The following is a 15,340-nucleotide window of genomic DNA, read 5'->3' as shown; positions in this document are numbered from 1 at the left end:
TTTTTTTTTTTTTTTTTTTTAAGATGGAGTATCACTCTGTCGCCCAGGTTGGAGTGCAGTGGCACGATCTTGGCTCGCTTCAACCTCCTCCTCTTGGGTTCAAACAGTTCTCCTGCCTCAACCTCCCCAGTAGCTGGGACTACAGGCGTGCACCACCACGCCCAGCTAATTTTTTTGTATTTTTAGTAGAGATGGGGTTTCACCATGTTGATCAGGCTGGTCTCCGCAACTCCTGACCTCAAATGATCTGCCTGCCTTAGCCTCCCAAATTGCTGGGATTACAAATGTCAGCCACCGCGCCAGGCCCTCAGAAAGTATTCTAAGAGATGTTGAACCCTCATTATTAGAAAATCCTTCCTTTAAGATAACATCTTTGCTCTCCTGTTAACTGGATGACCAGTTGAAGGACTAGGTCAAAAGAATGTCTTCTAGCATATTTGCCTGTACTTATAGGGATAGGGCATGAAAGTAATTAAAACAAGTATATTTCATTGTATTGGCTATATGCAAGTCAGACATCATTGGGGAAGATTAGGTCTTCCTGGCTTTTCAGAAAAAAATGTTAACATGTGAGTCATGGTGCTGCTTGGTGTTGTCTGTTAGCTGGATGTTAAGGTGTACAACTTGTGTGCCTGCAATGAATGCATAGAGTTGCAGACGTCCATTCTAAGAAAGCAGATGTTGCATTTCTTCTTTCTTCAGACAATGGTCATAGTAGCTACACTTTCTTTGGCAGATGTGGTGCTGGAAAAAGCCATGCACAAGTGCATCTTGAAGCCTCTCAAGGGGCACGTGGAGGCCATGCTGAAGGACTTTCACATGGCCGACGGCTCATGGAAGCAACTCAAGGAGAACCTGCAGCTTGTGCGGCAGAGGAATCCGCAGGAGCTGGGGGTCTTCGCCCCGACCCCTGATTTTGTGGATGTGGAGAAAATCAAAGTCAAGTTTATGACCATGCAGAAGATGTATTCACCAGAAAAGAAGGTCATGCTGCTGCTGCGGGTCTGCAAGCTCATTTACACGGTCATGGAGAACAACTCAGGTGAGGCTGCTGGAAGCCCAGGCTCCATGCTGCTACCCTCCCGGGCCAGAGACAGGCCTGTCTCCTGTCAGGCTTTCTGATTCCCAATTTCTCCTCCCTTTGGTCTCTTGATTTCACCAAGTGCCTTACAAAACTACAAGTGATTCTCTGATATCTGGCAAATTAGCCACATGCAACGGATTAAAATGTAAGCAGATGAGGGCAACAAGATTTTTGTACCTGGCCGATTTAAGTAAAGATTTAGTTCAGAGTATGGTTACAAATTCAGTCTCTGGAGTCTGAGTTCAGATCTTCCCTCCAAGAAGAAGAAAATTAACTGAGGGACTTTGGTCCCCTTAATCAACCTTGCACGCTGTAGTTTTCTGCGTCTTTAGCTGGATGTCACCCTTTCTTTCATAAGGTGGGGATCAGCTGAGACAGCTCACACATAGTCCCAAGTGCAATGGAAATATCAGCGAGTATCATTACAACATTTTGGCCAATGAGGGTTTGTGTCAATGACCTATAGTATGTGAAAGGAACTCGGAGCATTCAGTCATAATGAGGCTGCATTAGAGCCGTTTCATTGGCTAGCCCTTCTTTGCTACAAGCCAAATCAATATAATTGAAATTCACCAAAGAGTTACAAACTTGGAAAGCCAGCCCTCGGATGTAGCCTTGCTGCTTCCTGTAGATGCAGGGGTAACCATGAATCATGGATAGTGATGGAGCCTTGCACTGTCCCAGGTCTTCAGTAAGCTTATTGTAATTCCAAGGACGATTACGAACTTTTCTTCTGAGTGAAATTGCTTAATGAAGAAGCAGCAGAGAGAAAACACAGGCTCTATTAACCACTGCTTGAGTAGACAGGAATGTGTGTGCACTTTGGGAATTGTTGAGTGAAGATGTTAAAATATGAGCTTCTGGGCCTGATAATGATAGCATGTGAACATCACCTCATAAGTTTGCAAGCATATTTCACATGTAGGAAACATATTTTCTATAGTTCACAGTCATTTATAAAAATTCCCCAAATACTAATCTGCATGGGATTTTGCTCTTCTGAAGCACAGTTTCTCAACACACACACTAAAGACTTGATGTAGACAGAATAATTCTTCTAATCTAATCAGGGGCTGTCTTGCTTCCTGTAGGAAGTTTAGCAGCATCCCAGATGTCATCTGCATCCCCCCCCCCAGTTATGTCAATGAAAAATGTCTTCAGACAGTGCCAGATATCCCCTGGAGGACAAAACCATCTCCAGTTGAGAACCACTGATGTAAAGAAAACTAGAAGTAAAGACTAACACTTTTTGCCGTATATTTCTATTAAACAATGTGTATATTCAACATATACCGAATTAACTGTGTGCTCACGTTAAATACAGAGCAAAGTTGGCTTATTCCTGGTTTGAGTTTGGCCTTGTCATTATGTTTGTGAATAATATGCACAGCAAGAAATAGGAAATAAGACACAAAGAATTAGCATAAGTAAATATTTTGTGTTTTATAATATTGTTTATTGTTTGCTGAAAATTAAAATATTTTAACGAGCATTCTGTTCTATCATATAATTTTATACAAATTATAAAAGTGGGGAGAAAATCTGTAATGTGTTCATTGGTTCATAGACATTCATTCTGAAACTGTAAGGGCTGGTCTCTAACATTAGCAGCTGGGAGGGTCACAGGCTACATAAGATTCCAGAAACACCCACCTCTGTTTATAAATAGCACAGTCCTCCAGAGTGACTCCTTGCTGTCTAATAAAAGCAACAAGTAGGATGTGAAAGAAAGAAAAGTTGGTAAAAACATTTCATCTCATTCTTTCTTCCTACTCTCAGGGAGGATGTATGGCGCTGATGACTTCTTGCCAGTCCTGACCTATGTCATAGCCCAGTGTGACATGCTTGAATTGGACACTGAAATCGAGTACATGATGGAGCTCCTAGACCCATCGCTGTTACATGGAGAAGGTAACTGCTTTTGAGAAAAGTTGAAGGAACTGGGTGCTATTTTTTTCATTTTTTTAAAATTAAGATGAAATTCATGTTACATAACATTAATCATTTTACAGTGAATAATTCAGTGGCATTTGGTATATTCACAATGTCATGCATTCTCCACCTTTATTTAGCGTCAAACTATTTTCCTCACCCTAAAATAAAATTCTGCACCTATTAAGCAGTTACTTGGGTGCTTTTTTGACATCTTAAGTGTTAACTGAATTTTTTTTTTTATTTAAAAGAGTGTACTAAGCTTTTCTGATTGCAAAGGTAATACACACTCATGGTAGAAAATTTGGAAAAGCCAGGAAAACACAAAGAAAAAATATAACCCCATCTTAACTATGCTTCACTAAGATTGCTTAATATTAAAAAACTACGTTCAGTAGAATAAAGCCATTTTTTTTTTTTTTTTTTTGCAAGAAATGTTTCTTTGACTCCAAGAGAAAATTATAATTTTTTGCTTGAGGATATTTCCATGCCAGAAAAATAACCTGCTTTCTTATATTAGTAAATGGGTAAAAAGCTGCTTTGTTTTTATTTTAAAATTTCACTTTTAAGTGTAAAAACAGTATTAAATGTTTTCCAGTTTTTTAAAGTATCTTTTCATTTTATAATAAAACACAGGGGTGTGGAATCCGTGCAGTTTGCTCTCAATTTACCCTGTCAGTCGGGTTCCTTCTTATGTCTGCCTAACCCCAACATGTCTTAGCAGAAATTCCTTCTCCTTACGCATAGCTTAGGTATTTTACCATGGAAGTGATGAGGATGTTTGGCACACTAGTGCACAGCCTTGAAAAGCAGAAATAACTGGGACTCTGTGTGAGCTTATCTTTTTAAAGGAGAACAAATCAGGGCCTGTGCACTGTGAATCCTCTTAATCCATTTTAATATAACCAGATAAAAACCCAGATAAGCCCTAGGGGGGATTGTTATGGGGTTTTTGTTGTTGTTGTTGTTGTTGTTTTCCCCCAGTGAGTTTCAATCTGGGCTTGAGTGGAAAGGTCCATCTCTGACAGGATTCCCTAAGGAATGAGTCATCCCAGCATTTTCCCTGGAGGGAATGAAGTGCATTTTTACCACCCCAGAATGTGCCCCTTAGTCTCTTCAGTCCTGCTTTTTCTGTCGGAGGGACCACCCTCCCTGGAGCCCAATTATGCCCTTCCCACGTGGCCATGGGTAGTGCTGACTCAGGATGTGGGATGAATCTCTCTCCTCCTGTTCCCTATCCCAGGCAGGTATGAATGGGCCTCTTTCATTCTTTCACCCTTTAGCCTCTTCTGTCCCCTCATTAATATTCCTAACCATGGAACCAGACACTCCCTGATGAGCCTCTGAGGCCCTCCCTGGAGCTTTTCTTGCCTGCTCTGCCCTGGGATTAGACAAGGCCAAACATGTGGTTTTGCCCAGGGACCAAGAGAAGCATGTTAGTCTACATGGCATGCTTTCCTTCCTTCCACTGTAATGTTTGTTATTAATACAGTTTGGGGTTTGGTTGTTCTTTTTCAAGCTTCAATCATGTTTAATTCTAGTAATAAGTATGTGGAGCTCTTAGGGCTTTGGGGAAAAAGACATGCCGGTTTCACTTAGAAAGTCGATTCTGTTACTGACAATGTGCACTCAGGACAAACATTTGCTTACATCTTGTGGCCCAAGGATAGAGACAGCTACTTCCTGCCCCTTTCCCAGATTGGCCCAGGGCAAGGCCCTGTGTTGATGACTAATGGACAGGTGGCTGTCATCTCCTCCACGAATCCCACAAGAAAGACAAGGGCACAACTAGTGAGGACACAAAGCGGCTGGTGAGCTCGCACTTAAATGGAGCCTGCTTCCACTTAACCGTGTCTGGGGCTTCTTGGCTGCCTTCCTTGGGAGAGCAGGCGGCCTAGTCGGGTTGGCTGTGATCACAGACCAGGCCTGCGTAGCATCGAACTGAAGCTATGCAGCCTGGGAGGAAGAGGCTACTGAGCAGTGGCAAAAATACAGATTGGACTTTTCCGTGCCTGCCCAAAGTCCTCTTTGGTTTGCGGGGTAGCAGCCACGTCTGTTTTCTGCTGTTTAAGCAGGTATTCTCATTTACCAAAAAGGCGTCATAGAATCCTTAGAATTGCACAGCTCTTGTGGTAGGGTTATAGTTTTGCTGAAATTTAAAACCTTCTCTAATTGCATCCACATGTTTCAAAGTGTGGTCAATTTTGTGCTTCCAGCATTTGAGTTTTCTCCTTAGTGTCCTGAACAGATGAGAGCTAGGGAGTCTAAAATTTGAAGTCCAAAGGAGCCCCCCACCACCCCCACAAAGATTGTAACAGTTCTCCAAGTCCTTGCTCAAATCCTGACCCTCCATACAGCCTTTCCCGAATACTTACATTCATACTGATTTCTCCTGAAATTCTTCCTATAGCATCTGTATTCTGGATTACTGAGTTTCACACACAGTCACCTGCTGATTTGTTTGTGGGGCAAATATTTGGTAAAAATCAACAACTCAAAACTCTTAACTAGGGTGATTATACTGTAGGTGGCAAGGTCTGGAAAACCTTTCAGATCACTCTGTACACAGAAAGCTTGACATGTGATCAAGGGAAAGTGCATGGCTCAGGGTGACCCAGATTATGCTGCAGGAAAAAATAACCTCAAGTCTTTATCTGCAACTTGAAAACAAGAAGGGTGTTTTTCTTTCTCGAGTTCATGTCCAGCACAAGTTTGCAGGGCGTGCAGCTCCTGATCCACATGGAGGAGACAGTTGCCATCTTGCATATTGCCACTTATTGACCAGAGAGAGGCTTCCGCAGGGTCTCACATGAACAGTTAAATACTTTGGCCCTAAAGGTAACACTTCTGCACAAAACTCATTTCACCAAACTAACTTCTGGTCCCTGCTGGCATAAATTACCAGTGTCTTTTTAAAAAACAACAAAACAAAACAAAACACACATTCATAAACTTCTGGAGAGTGAGGACTCAGATTCTATTTCTTACAAACCTACTTTCTCCTCTGTAGCTGTGGCTCGCAGTAGAGATTCAGTGGGCATTTTGACAAAGAATGTCTCTAAATCTAAAATGTGCTGTGCCCAGTTAGGGAATCTTTAATAAACATTCGGGGCGACCCCTGGTGGTCCTTCAGCACAGAGACCGTAAGTTCCTCCCTAGGCACCTAATTATATGTTACAACAAAAACTATGAAGGAATACATATGCATCTTACAGGGTCGTCAGCCCTTTTACACTCCTCAGGAACATAAGAGATCATTCCTAAATGCACCATCACAAGAGCATCACTTTCCTGTAAATTATTTTATCCTAAGTGCCAGATGTTATGTTAGTCCCAAAGGAAGGGGTAAGAAAGGGAATCAGGAGAGAGAAATTATTTTTGAAGTACCCACATTTTTGCGAACAGTTCTTTCAAAGTGTATAGTATACTTAATTTAGAAAATATTCATTTCGTTGTTTTTTTTTTCTTTTTTTACTTTTTTTAAAAACCAAATTCTTCTTTATCAGAGATAGAAAATATCAACTACTAAAAGAAAACGCCAAAAGCAAGTGTTGCCACGAGTCTGGATTGATGGAGGAGATTCTGGCCTTGGATTGTCTCACAAGCCTGACTTTCCCCTGACCACCCCGTCAGGCCTTAATACCCCAACTATTTCTAGCAAACGTTTTTCACAATTGCACTTTAATAATTTTGGCCAGGCATGGTGGCTCATGTAATCTCAACACTTTGAGAGGCCGGGATGGGTGGATCAGTTGAGGCCAGGGTTCGAAACCAGCCTGGCCAAAATAGTGAAACCCCATCTCTACTAAAAATACAAAAATTAGCCAAGCATGGTGGCGCATGCCTTTAATCCCAGACAGTCAGGAATCCCAGCCATTCAGGAGGCTGAGGTGGGAGGGTTGCTTGAATCTGGGAGGTGGAGGTGTCAGTGAGCTGAGATTGTGCCACTGTACTCCAGCCTAGGTGACAAAGCGAGATTCCATCTCAAAATCAACAACAACAACAAAAACACTTTAGAGGCTTGGTCAGTCTCACCCACTAGAATGGAAATCCCATCAGTGGAAACAGGAACTTTGTCAGCCTGGCTTGTCCGTGCTTCCCCGGCCCCTCCCAGGCCTGGGTCACTCCATAAATCTCTGTGGGATGGCTGTGTGAAGGGATGGATGGAGGAGTGAGTGCCATGCTCTTGGATGTGGGCTTCTGTGATCCTACAGGAAATGCATGTTAAAGAAATACTAAAAATACAAAACATGCCCTCTAACGCTGGCATCCCATTATCACCTGTGAGCGGAGGTTGGCACTGGGAGGACCCACTCTTTCTACTCTTTTCAGGAGGCTATTACTTGACAAGCGCATATGGAGCACTTTCTCTGATAAAGAATTTCCAAGAAGAACAAGCAGCGCGACTGCTCAGCTCAGAAACCAGAGACACCCTGAGGCAGTGGCACAAACGGAGAACCACCAACCGGACCATTCCCTCTGTGGACGACTTCCAGGTGTGCAGCTGGCCCTCGCTTTGCTTCCTTCGTCCTCCAGGAACGCAGAGCTGGCTCACCCAGCACATCCCAGCTCAGAGGTCCCCACTGTGTTGAATTAGTTGGCAGGAAAGGGATATCTCAAACCACCCTCTGGCCTTGTTACATTGCTCTGTTTTCTTTACATTTATATATGCATGGGATATTTGGCCCAAGTTTTGCTGTCCTTAAGAAAACCAAGTTGAATTAAGGCAGGATTTCTGCCCAAACAAGCAGACGATAAGTCAAAAAGGAGGAGGAAGCATTTGGCACAGGCGTTGGAGATTTTGTTTCATCAGGAAACAGCCGCTGTGTTACGCGATGCAATTGGCCTAGTTTCTCTTTGGGAAAAGAGAGAGGAACAGTGATGTCTCCTTCCCTTTTCACTCGCCCTCTCTCCAAAACAGAAGACCCCAGAATCTCAGCAGCAGCAGCAACAGCTATGGCAGCCATCCACAGCGCAGAGTGACCAGGCAAGCATCTGAGCGAGTCCTGCTCAGGTTCCCTGGCCAGGGTTTTTCCTGACCATGAGCTGCTGCTTGGGAATGTGGGTTTCCCAATGAACTTGTTTCTTAGAATGGAGAGGTGGGTTAGGGCTATAGAAATCTTTACCCAAGGCCAGGCATCAGGGCTCACGCCTGTAATCCCAGCACTTTGGGAGGCCAAGGCGGGCAGATCACCTGAGGTCAGGAGTTTGAGACCAGCCTGGCCAACATGGTGAAACCCTGTGTCTACTAAAAATACAAAAATTAGCTGGGTGTAGTGGCAGGCACCTGTAATCCCAGCTACTTGGGAGACTGAGGCAGCAGAATCGCTTGAACCCAGGAGGCGGAGGTTGCAGTGAGCCGAGATCGCACCACTGCACTCCAGCCTGGGCAACAGAGTGAGACTTAGTCTCAAAAAAGAAAAGAAGAGGCCGGGCGCGGTGGCTCACGCCTGTAATCCCAGCACTTTGGGAGGCCGAGACTGGCAGATCACGAGGTCAGGAGATTGAGACCACTCTGGCTAACACAGTGAAACCCCGTCTCTACTAAAAATACAAAAATTAGCCGGGCCCAGTGGCGGGTGCCTATAGTCCCAGCTACTCGGGAGGCTGAGGCAGGAGAATGGCGTGAACCCGGAAGGCGGGTGAGTGGAGATCGCGCCACTGCACTCCAGCCTCGGCGACAGAGTGAGACTCCGTCTCAAAAAAAAAGAAAAAAGAAAAAAAGAAATCCTTACCTAACACAATTCCTGAGTTGCTCATTGTTTATGAAATAACAAGTGAGTTGGCAAGTGTCTTCAAATAATATTTTGAAGGTTTTAAATTAAATGATAACACCTGTGTGTGGTTTGTTTCTATGTTCCTCATGATGAGTTTCCAAGCAGGGATCTGGAAAGCAGGACAGATTAGCCTTCATGTCCAGATTCACCTGCTCTTTTTTTTTTTTTTTTTTTTTTTGAGACGGAGTCTCGCTCTGTTGCCCAGGCTGGAGTGCAGTGGCGCGATTTCCACTCACTGCAAGCTCCGCCACCTGGGTTCACACCATTCTCCTGCCTCAGCCTCCCGTGTAGCTCGGACTACAGGCGCCCGCCACTGCACCCGGCTAATTTTTTGTATTTTTAGTAGAGACGGGGTTTCACAGCATTAGCCAGGATGATCTCGATCTCCTGACCTCGTGATCCGCCCGTCTCGGCCTCCCAAAGTGCTGGGATTACAGGCGTGAGCCACCGCGATTTTTTTTTTTTTTAGGTGGAGTCTCGCTCACCCAGGCTGGAGTGCAGTGGTGGCACGATCTCTGCTCACTGCAACCTCCACCTCCCAGATTCAAACGATTCTCCTGCCTCAGCCTCCGGAGTAGCTGGGACTACAGGTGCTCACCACCACAACCGGCTAATTTATTTTGTATTTGTAGTAGAGACGGGATTTCACCCTGGTGGCCAGGCTGGACTCAAACTCCTGGCCTCAAACTGATCCACCCGCCTCAGCTTCCCAAAGTGCTGGGATTATAGGCGTGAGCCACTGCGCCTGGCCTTTTTTTTTTTTTTTTTCTTTTATAAGAGCTCTGAAAATAGAGGGTCAGATGAGGTGGCTCACACCTGTAATCCCAGCACCTCACAGGCTGAGGCAGGAAGATCGCTTGAGGCCAGGAGTTGGAGACCAGCCTTGGCAACAAAGTGAGACCCACTTCTCTACAAAACAACAACAACAAAAATTTTCAAGTTAGTCAGAGTAGTGGTGCACACCTGTAGTCCCAGCTACTCAGGAGGCTAAGGTGGGAGGATCTGTCGAGCCCTGGAGTTTGAGGCGACAGTGAGCCAAGATCACACCACTGCACTCCAGCCTGGGCAGCAGAATAAGACCCTTTCTCAAAAACAAACAAAAACAAGGCAAGCCCATCTTTGAAAGCCGAGATCAGCTCATTCTTCTCCAAGATTTCAGTATTCTCAGAAATTCCTTCTCAAGCACATAAACCTAAAGAATGAGAATACATGTGCTGCACTCTCCCCATCCTGTTGCACTAAGAAGGTCCCTGTGCCACTCAGTGTTTGCAGACCCCTGGGGTGCCATTATACAGCCATCCAGGGAGGGGCTGGCTGAGACAGAACAGAGGAAGTGAGAAAAGTTCATTGTTCCTTTGCCCACCTGCCAACACATATTTCCTCCTCCACCTCTTCACCTGGAGACCCCCAGACACCGTGGAGCTGCCTTCTTCTGCAGCCGCCCCCTCCTGCCTTCATTGACCCTGCTCACTTTGGAGGTGCATGCCTTCTCAGAGTGTAACCAAAGAAGGAAATGCTCAGCACTCGACTCGGGGGTCAAAGCAAAACCTCAGACCCAAAGCTCCATCTGAAACCCCTGAATCAGAGGTCACAGGCACAGAGGTCTTCTCACATGGGAAGAGGCAGTGCATCTTAGTGGTCAAGGTGGTGGGGCTGCCTCTGCCATGTCCTAGCTGTGTGGCTTTGGGCAAGTTACTTAGCCTCTCTTGTGCCTCAGTTTCTGCACTAGTCAAACAGGGATCATGTAGACCCTGTCTCTTAAAAAAAAAAAAGGTTCAAAGAGTGTCAGTGTCAATCTGGGCACCTCCCACTAGCTCACCTCTCCTGCAAAGTCACTGGGCTAGCAAAAGTCCCCACTGGAAGCAGATATGAAACATAGCTTACATGTGCAGAGCTCACAGTCCTTCCCTAGAGCTTCCCCTTCCATTATCCCAGGAAACCCTCGTGGTGACCATGCAGGCGCCTGGGCAGAGAGCCCTCCTTCCCTTCACTGCTGAGCAGGGTTGCCAGATTTAGAAGATAAAATGTATTTGTTTTCTAGATGAAACTCAAATTTCACTGGGTGTTCTAGATTTCATCTGATAATGCCACTCTTAAGGAAACAGAAGCAAAGCTGTCTGGGGTCACAAAATCTAGGAGAGCCTGATGTGAGTTTAAGATTCCTTATGCCTGGTCTGGGCTTTGTATCTTGTAAGACCACAGGTTTACATATTTCATGATAGTATGTACCTGCCATGATGGCAGCGCCTGAGCCTGCAAATGTCTTTGTTTAATTTCCTGCAGGACCACCTTGCATGTAATCACCTCCATCTGCAAAGTGTTTGGCAAGATCAACGTTCTTTTCCTTCTGACTTTTTCCACATTGTGCCCAGAGCCACTAGGAGCCTTGTATTAGATTGAACTACCTGAAATCACCATTTGAGGGAGACAAAAAATAGTCAAATGTCAGCATATTTTTTGTATGTGTGTGATTCAACCTAAATTATTGCCCTTGATTAGGATTTATTTAAAAAGTGTGTCAAAAGTGAGCACAAGCCAGGTACAGTGGCATGCACCTGTAGACTTAGCTACTCAGGAGGCTGAGGCAGGAGGATCACTTCAGCCCAGCAGTATGAGTCCAGCCTGGGGAACATAGTGAGATCTCATCTCTTAAAAGGAACAGAAAAAAACAAAATGTGAGCACAGTGCGTGCTGTTGTGTGGAGATATTTTAAATCTCTTCCTGCTGACTTCCTTCATACTCTTGTGCTATTTGGTTTATTTTTCAAGCTGGGAAGAAACCCAGCATTGGATGTGGTTCACACTCTTAAGCAGGGGTTTCTTAAGCAGACTTTATGAGGGAAATGGAAAGATCAGAACCAGGGCTGCCTGGACTTCCTGCTTGTTACAGTTGCAATGAATCATGTAGTTATCCTCTCCACTGTCCAAAGTCAGATCAGCCTCTTTCCTTGTCATTTGAGGCCTCATGGCCTGACATCGGGCATTATGACAGGACAGGGCCTGGAAGTGGCTCACAGTCACCGCCCCCCACTCGGTCCCCCATCATGCTCACTACCTAGTTTTCTCTTCTGACTGTCTCAACATTCCTCTTCCACCTGCAGAATTACCTCCGAGTTGCATTTCAGGAGGTCAACAGTGGTTGCACAGGAAAGACGCTCCTTGTGAGACCTTATATCACCACTGAGGATGTGTGTCAGATCTGCGCTGAGAAGTTCAAGGTGGGGGACCCTGAGGAGTACAGCCTCTTTCTCTTCGTTGACGAGACATGGCAGCAGCTGGCAGAGGACACTTACCCTCAAAAAATCAAGGCGGAGCTGCATAGTCGACCACAGCCCCACATCTTCCACTTTGTCTACAAACGCATCAAGAACGATCCTTACGGTGTCATTTTCCAGAACGGAGAAGAAGACCTCACCACCTCCTAGAAGAGAGGCAGGACTTCCCAGTGGTGCATCCAAAGGGGAGCTGGAAGCCTTGCCTTCTGGCTTCTATGTGCTTGAGCTTGAAAAGCAGTCACCTCCTCGGGGACCCCTCCGTTTAGTGACTAAGCCATCCACAGGCCAACTCAGCCAAGGGCAACTTTAGCCACGCAAGGTAGCTGAGGTTCGTGAAGCAGTAGGATTCCCTTTTGGCAATGGAGAATTGCATTTGATGGTTGAAGTGTCCTGAGATTGTTTGCTACCTACCCCCAGTCAGGTTCTAGGTTGGCTTACATGTATGTATATGTGCAGAAGAAACACTTCAGATACAAGTTCTTTTGAATTCAACAGCAGATGTTTGCGATGCAGTGCGTCAGGTGATTCTCACTCCTGTGGATGGCCTCATCCCTTCCTGCCTTCCTTTTCCTTTTTTTTTTTTATACAAAGAGCCTTCATGTTTTATATATTTCATAGAAATTTTATAGCAGTTGCAGGTAAACTGTCAGGATTGGTTTTAAAATATTTTGTAACTTTAAAATATTCTATAATTATGCATGTGATTTTAACATTTAATATTCAAAAATAAATCTCTTGCTGGATTTGAGAGTATTGCATTTTTAAAGTCTCTCTTCTGTAACTGGATGTTTTGGCAACTTTGTGGGGAGAGACTGCTGGATTTCTTAAAGCAACGTATTCCTGACACTGGCCGCAGAATGCCTTTGGAAATCGGATGTACTGTTCTCTTGTTCACGTTTAGTAGTGTTTTGCTGTTTTGTTTTTTAAACAAATGATGCTGAGAAAAAGGAGAGAAATGAATGTAGTGAGAGGTAGAGAGAGAAATACGGACTCTAACAAAGGACTGAGGAGTGCAGTCTGCTGGTTCAGGCTCTTCGAAAGATGTAGAAAAAGAGATAGAAGGAACCACCTACGCTTAAAATACTGTAAATATGCAATGAGGTTTGGCAAAATCTATTCCATGTGTGATTTGCTTTTAGAAACAATTTTGAAGGCCCCTTGAGAAAAATAAAAATCAAGAAGAACACCTTTTCTCCCTTTTCCATAGAAATTAAAACTAACAGCATCAAATTATTGGGACCAGAAACCAAGTAATGTATAATGTGGCTTTTGTTGAGTTAAATAAGATGCTGTATAATGGAGAAGAATTCGAAAATGCACACACACACACAAAATCTACATTATCAGAACCTGCAGTGAAGTTAAACTTACGTTAAATAAAACCAGTTTGCAGGTGCACAAACTATGAGGGTCTTGTATCCATGTAACACAGGTAGTTACAAAAACATGTTATTGTACTGTGTAAAGATGCATAGTCATCTAATTTGGTTGGCTTTGTACCTTGTACCTTTTTTAGCCTTGGCTTTTGTTGAACTAGAACCCTCAGCACATACTGTGTTGTACTTTTGTAAATGATTTTTTAAATGGAATTTTGCACATAATACATTGTAATACTGTATGATAATCATGTGTGAAAATAATTTTTGAAATATCCTTTGGTTTTTTTTTTTTTCTTTAGAGTAAGAATATATTCATGCACCACACAGTGTCATGGACAGATGAAATATGAGCCAGGGTTTGTGGTTAGATGATGTATTGAGGGGCTAAGCAGAAAAGCTCACATTTCTCAGACGCTCCTCCTGATATGGGGCAAAAGTTAAGGAGCAGAAGGAAAAGATCATCCTCCCGCCTGAAAGTGTTTCCATTGTTATCTAGTACAGTACTTGGCTCAGTCGGACTTAGAGAAAATCACAGGTAATTTGAACATGGAGTTAGCTGGGGCCCTGCAGACAGCCCCACCCTGTCCTCACGCAGCCTCTGCAGTGCCCTGGCTGAAAGTTCAGTGCTGTTTCAAAACTGACAGCCAGAGGCTTGGTCTCCTCGCTGCTATACTCCCCATGCTTGGAACGGTGCCTGGCATATATTAATAGTAAGTGCTCAATAAATCCTTCCTGGCTGAAGGAAGGAAAACATGAGTTTAAAAGGGTTTCTAACTCATCAGTTGGAGAGATCCGTAAAGATCAGAATGAGGACTGAATGGGCTGCCTGCTTTTGATATTTACAACAAAATAAAAGTTGACAGCTGAATCCATATGGTTGTCCTCCCCACTCTTCAAACTAAGATCATCATGCTTTTTTGATTTAAAGCAGGTCACAGCCTCTGGATGCGAGGCAGCCTTGCAGCCTTCCACGGGATGAGAGTGAGCTCAGAAGAGGAAAAGGTAGCGTGGGCAGAAAGCGACATCACAAGACGGTCCCTGGTTTTGTCATTGGGCAATGCTTCCCCATTAAAATTACAACACAACATGTGCCTCTACTTTTTCCCCCACGCAGGCATTTCTCACTTCTCAAATTGCCAGGAAACAGACTTGGGTGAAGGTTGGAGGGAATAAGAGGAAAGTAAAAATACAACGCTGGGTGGAGGAAGAGGAGAATGCATTTCCAAATTTAAAAATACATTATAGCTGAGGTGGGAGGATCGCTTGAGCCCAGGAATTGGAGGCTGCAGTGAGCTACGATCACACCACTGCATTGCAGCCTGGATGACAGAGCAACCCTGTCTTTCCTCCGCAAAAAAAGTAAAAATAAAAACATGTTATAAAAGTTGAATGCCGGCCAAAGGAAGGGATTTTTTTTTTTTTTTTTTTTTTTATGTTGCATGCACTGCCAAATCCTTTCACTCTAGCACCACCCCCACTCCCCAGGGACATAGAATAGAAATAGAAACTGTTGAAGTAGTTCATATTATGTGGAAGTTACAACTTTAGATCTATAAGAAAATACGAAGTACAGGAAACCCAGCTATGAGTGCTTCCATTCACAAATGCGGTTCCATTCTCATTGGGCAGCTGTTACCTTCATCTTTAAGAGACTTGAAATGAGGGAGCACTTCTTTAACGCCTGGTCATGCCTGGTCACACCTAGTCACACCTGGTCACTTGCCAGCAGTCTGAGAGAAATAGAAACAGCACAAGAAGGACTCAGAAGGGCACAGTATGTGTAGAATACAGGTGTTTTAATCATCTGGCAGTATCTGATAGTAAAATTCTAAGTGTCCTCATTTTTTCGGCCCATTTTCATGATGATGAATTTGAGACCAAAAGTACTTTTGGT

General features: G+C 44.2%; 1 protein-coding gene across 11 annotated transcripts in view; it reads left to right on the top strand.

Moving 5' to 3' along the window:
• Positions 1-13,721, top strand: part of RIN2 (Ras and Rab interactor 2) — a 262,198-nt gene extending 248,477 nt beyond the window's left edge. For all 11 annotated transcript variants that reach the window (XM_017883330.1, XM_017883322.1, XM_017883355.1 and 8 more), the window contains 4 exons: positions 737-1,042; positions 2,864-2,995; positions 7,349-7,512; positions 11,894-13,721. In XM_017883330.1, coding sequence (XP_017738819.1) covers positions 737-1,042; positions 2,864-2,995; positions 7,349-7,512; positions 11,894-12,217 — 926 coding nt within the window. In that variant the 3' untranslated portion in view covers positions 12,218-13,721. The remainder of the gene's footprint in view (positions 1-736; positions 1,043-2,863; positions 2,996-7,348; positions 7,513-11,893) is intronic.
• The last annotated feature ends 1,619 nt before the right edge of the window (positions 13,722-15,340 follow it).

This window comes from Rhinopithecus bieti, unplaced genomic scaffold, assembly GCF_001698545.2.
Source record: "Rhinopithecus bieti isolate Rb0 unplaced genomic scaffold, ASM169854v2 scaffold_641, whole genome shotgun sequence".
In the NCBI taxonomy this organism is placed as follows: Eukaryota; Metazoa; Chordata; class Mammalia; order Primates; family Cercopithecidae; genus Rhinopithecus; species Rhinopithecus bieti.
The sequence above is the reverse complement of the archived record's forward strand: the minus strand, read 5'-3'. Positions and strand labels throughout refer to the sequence as shown.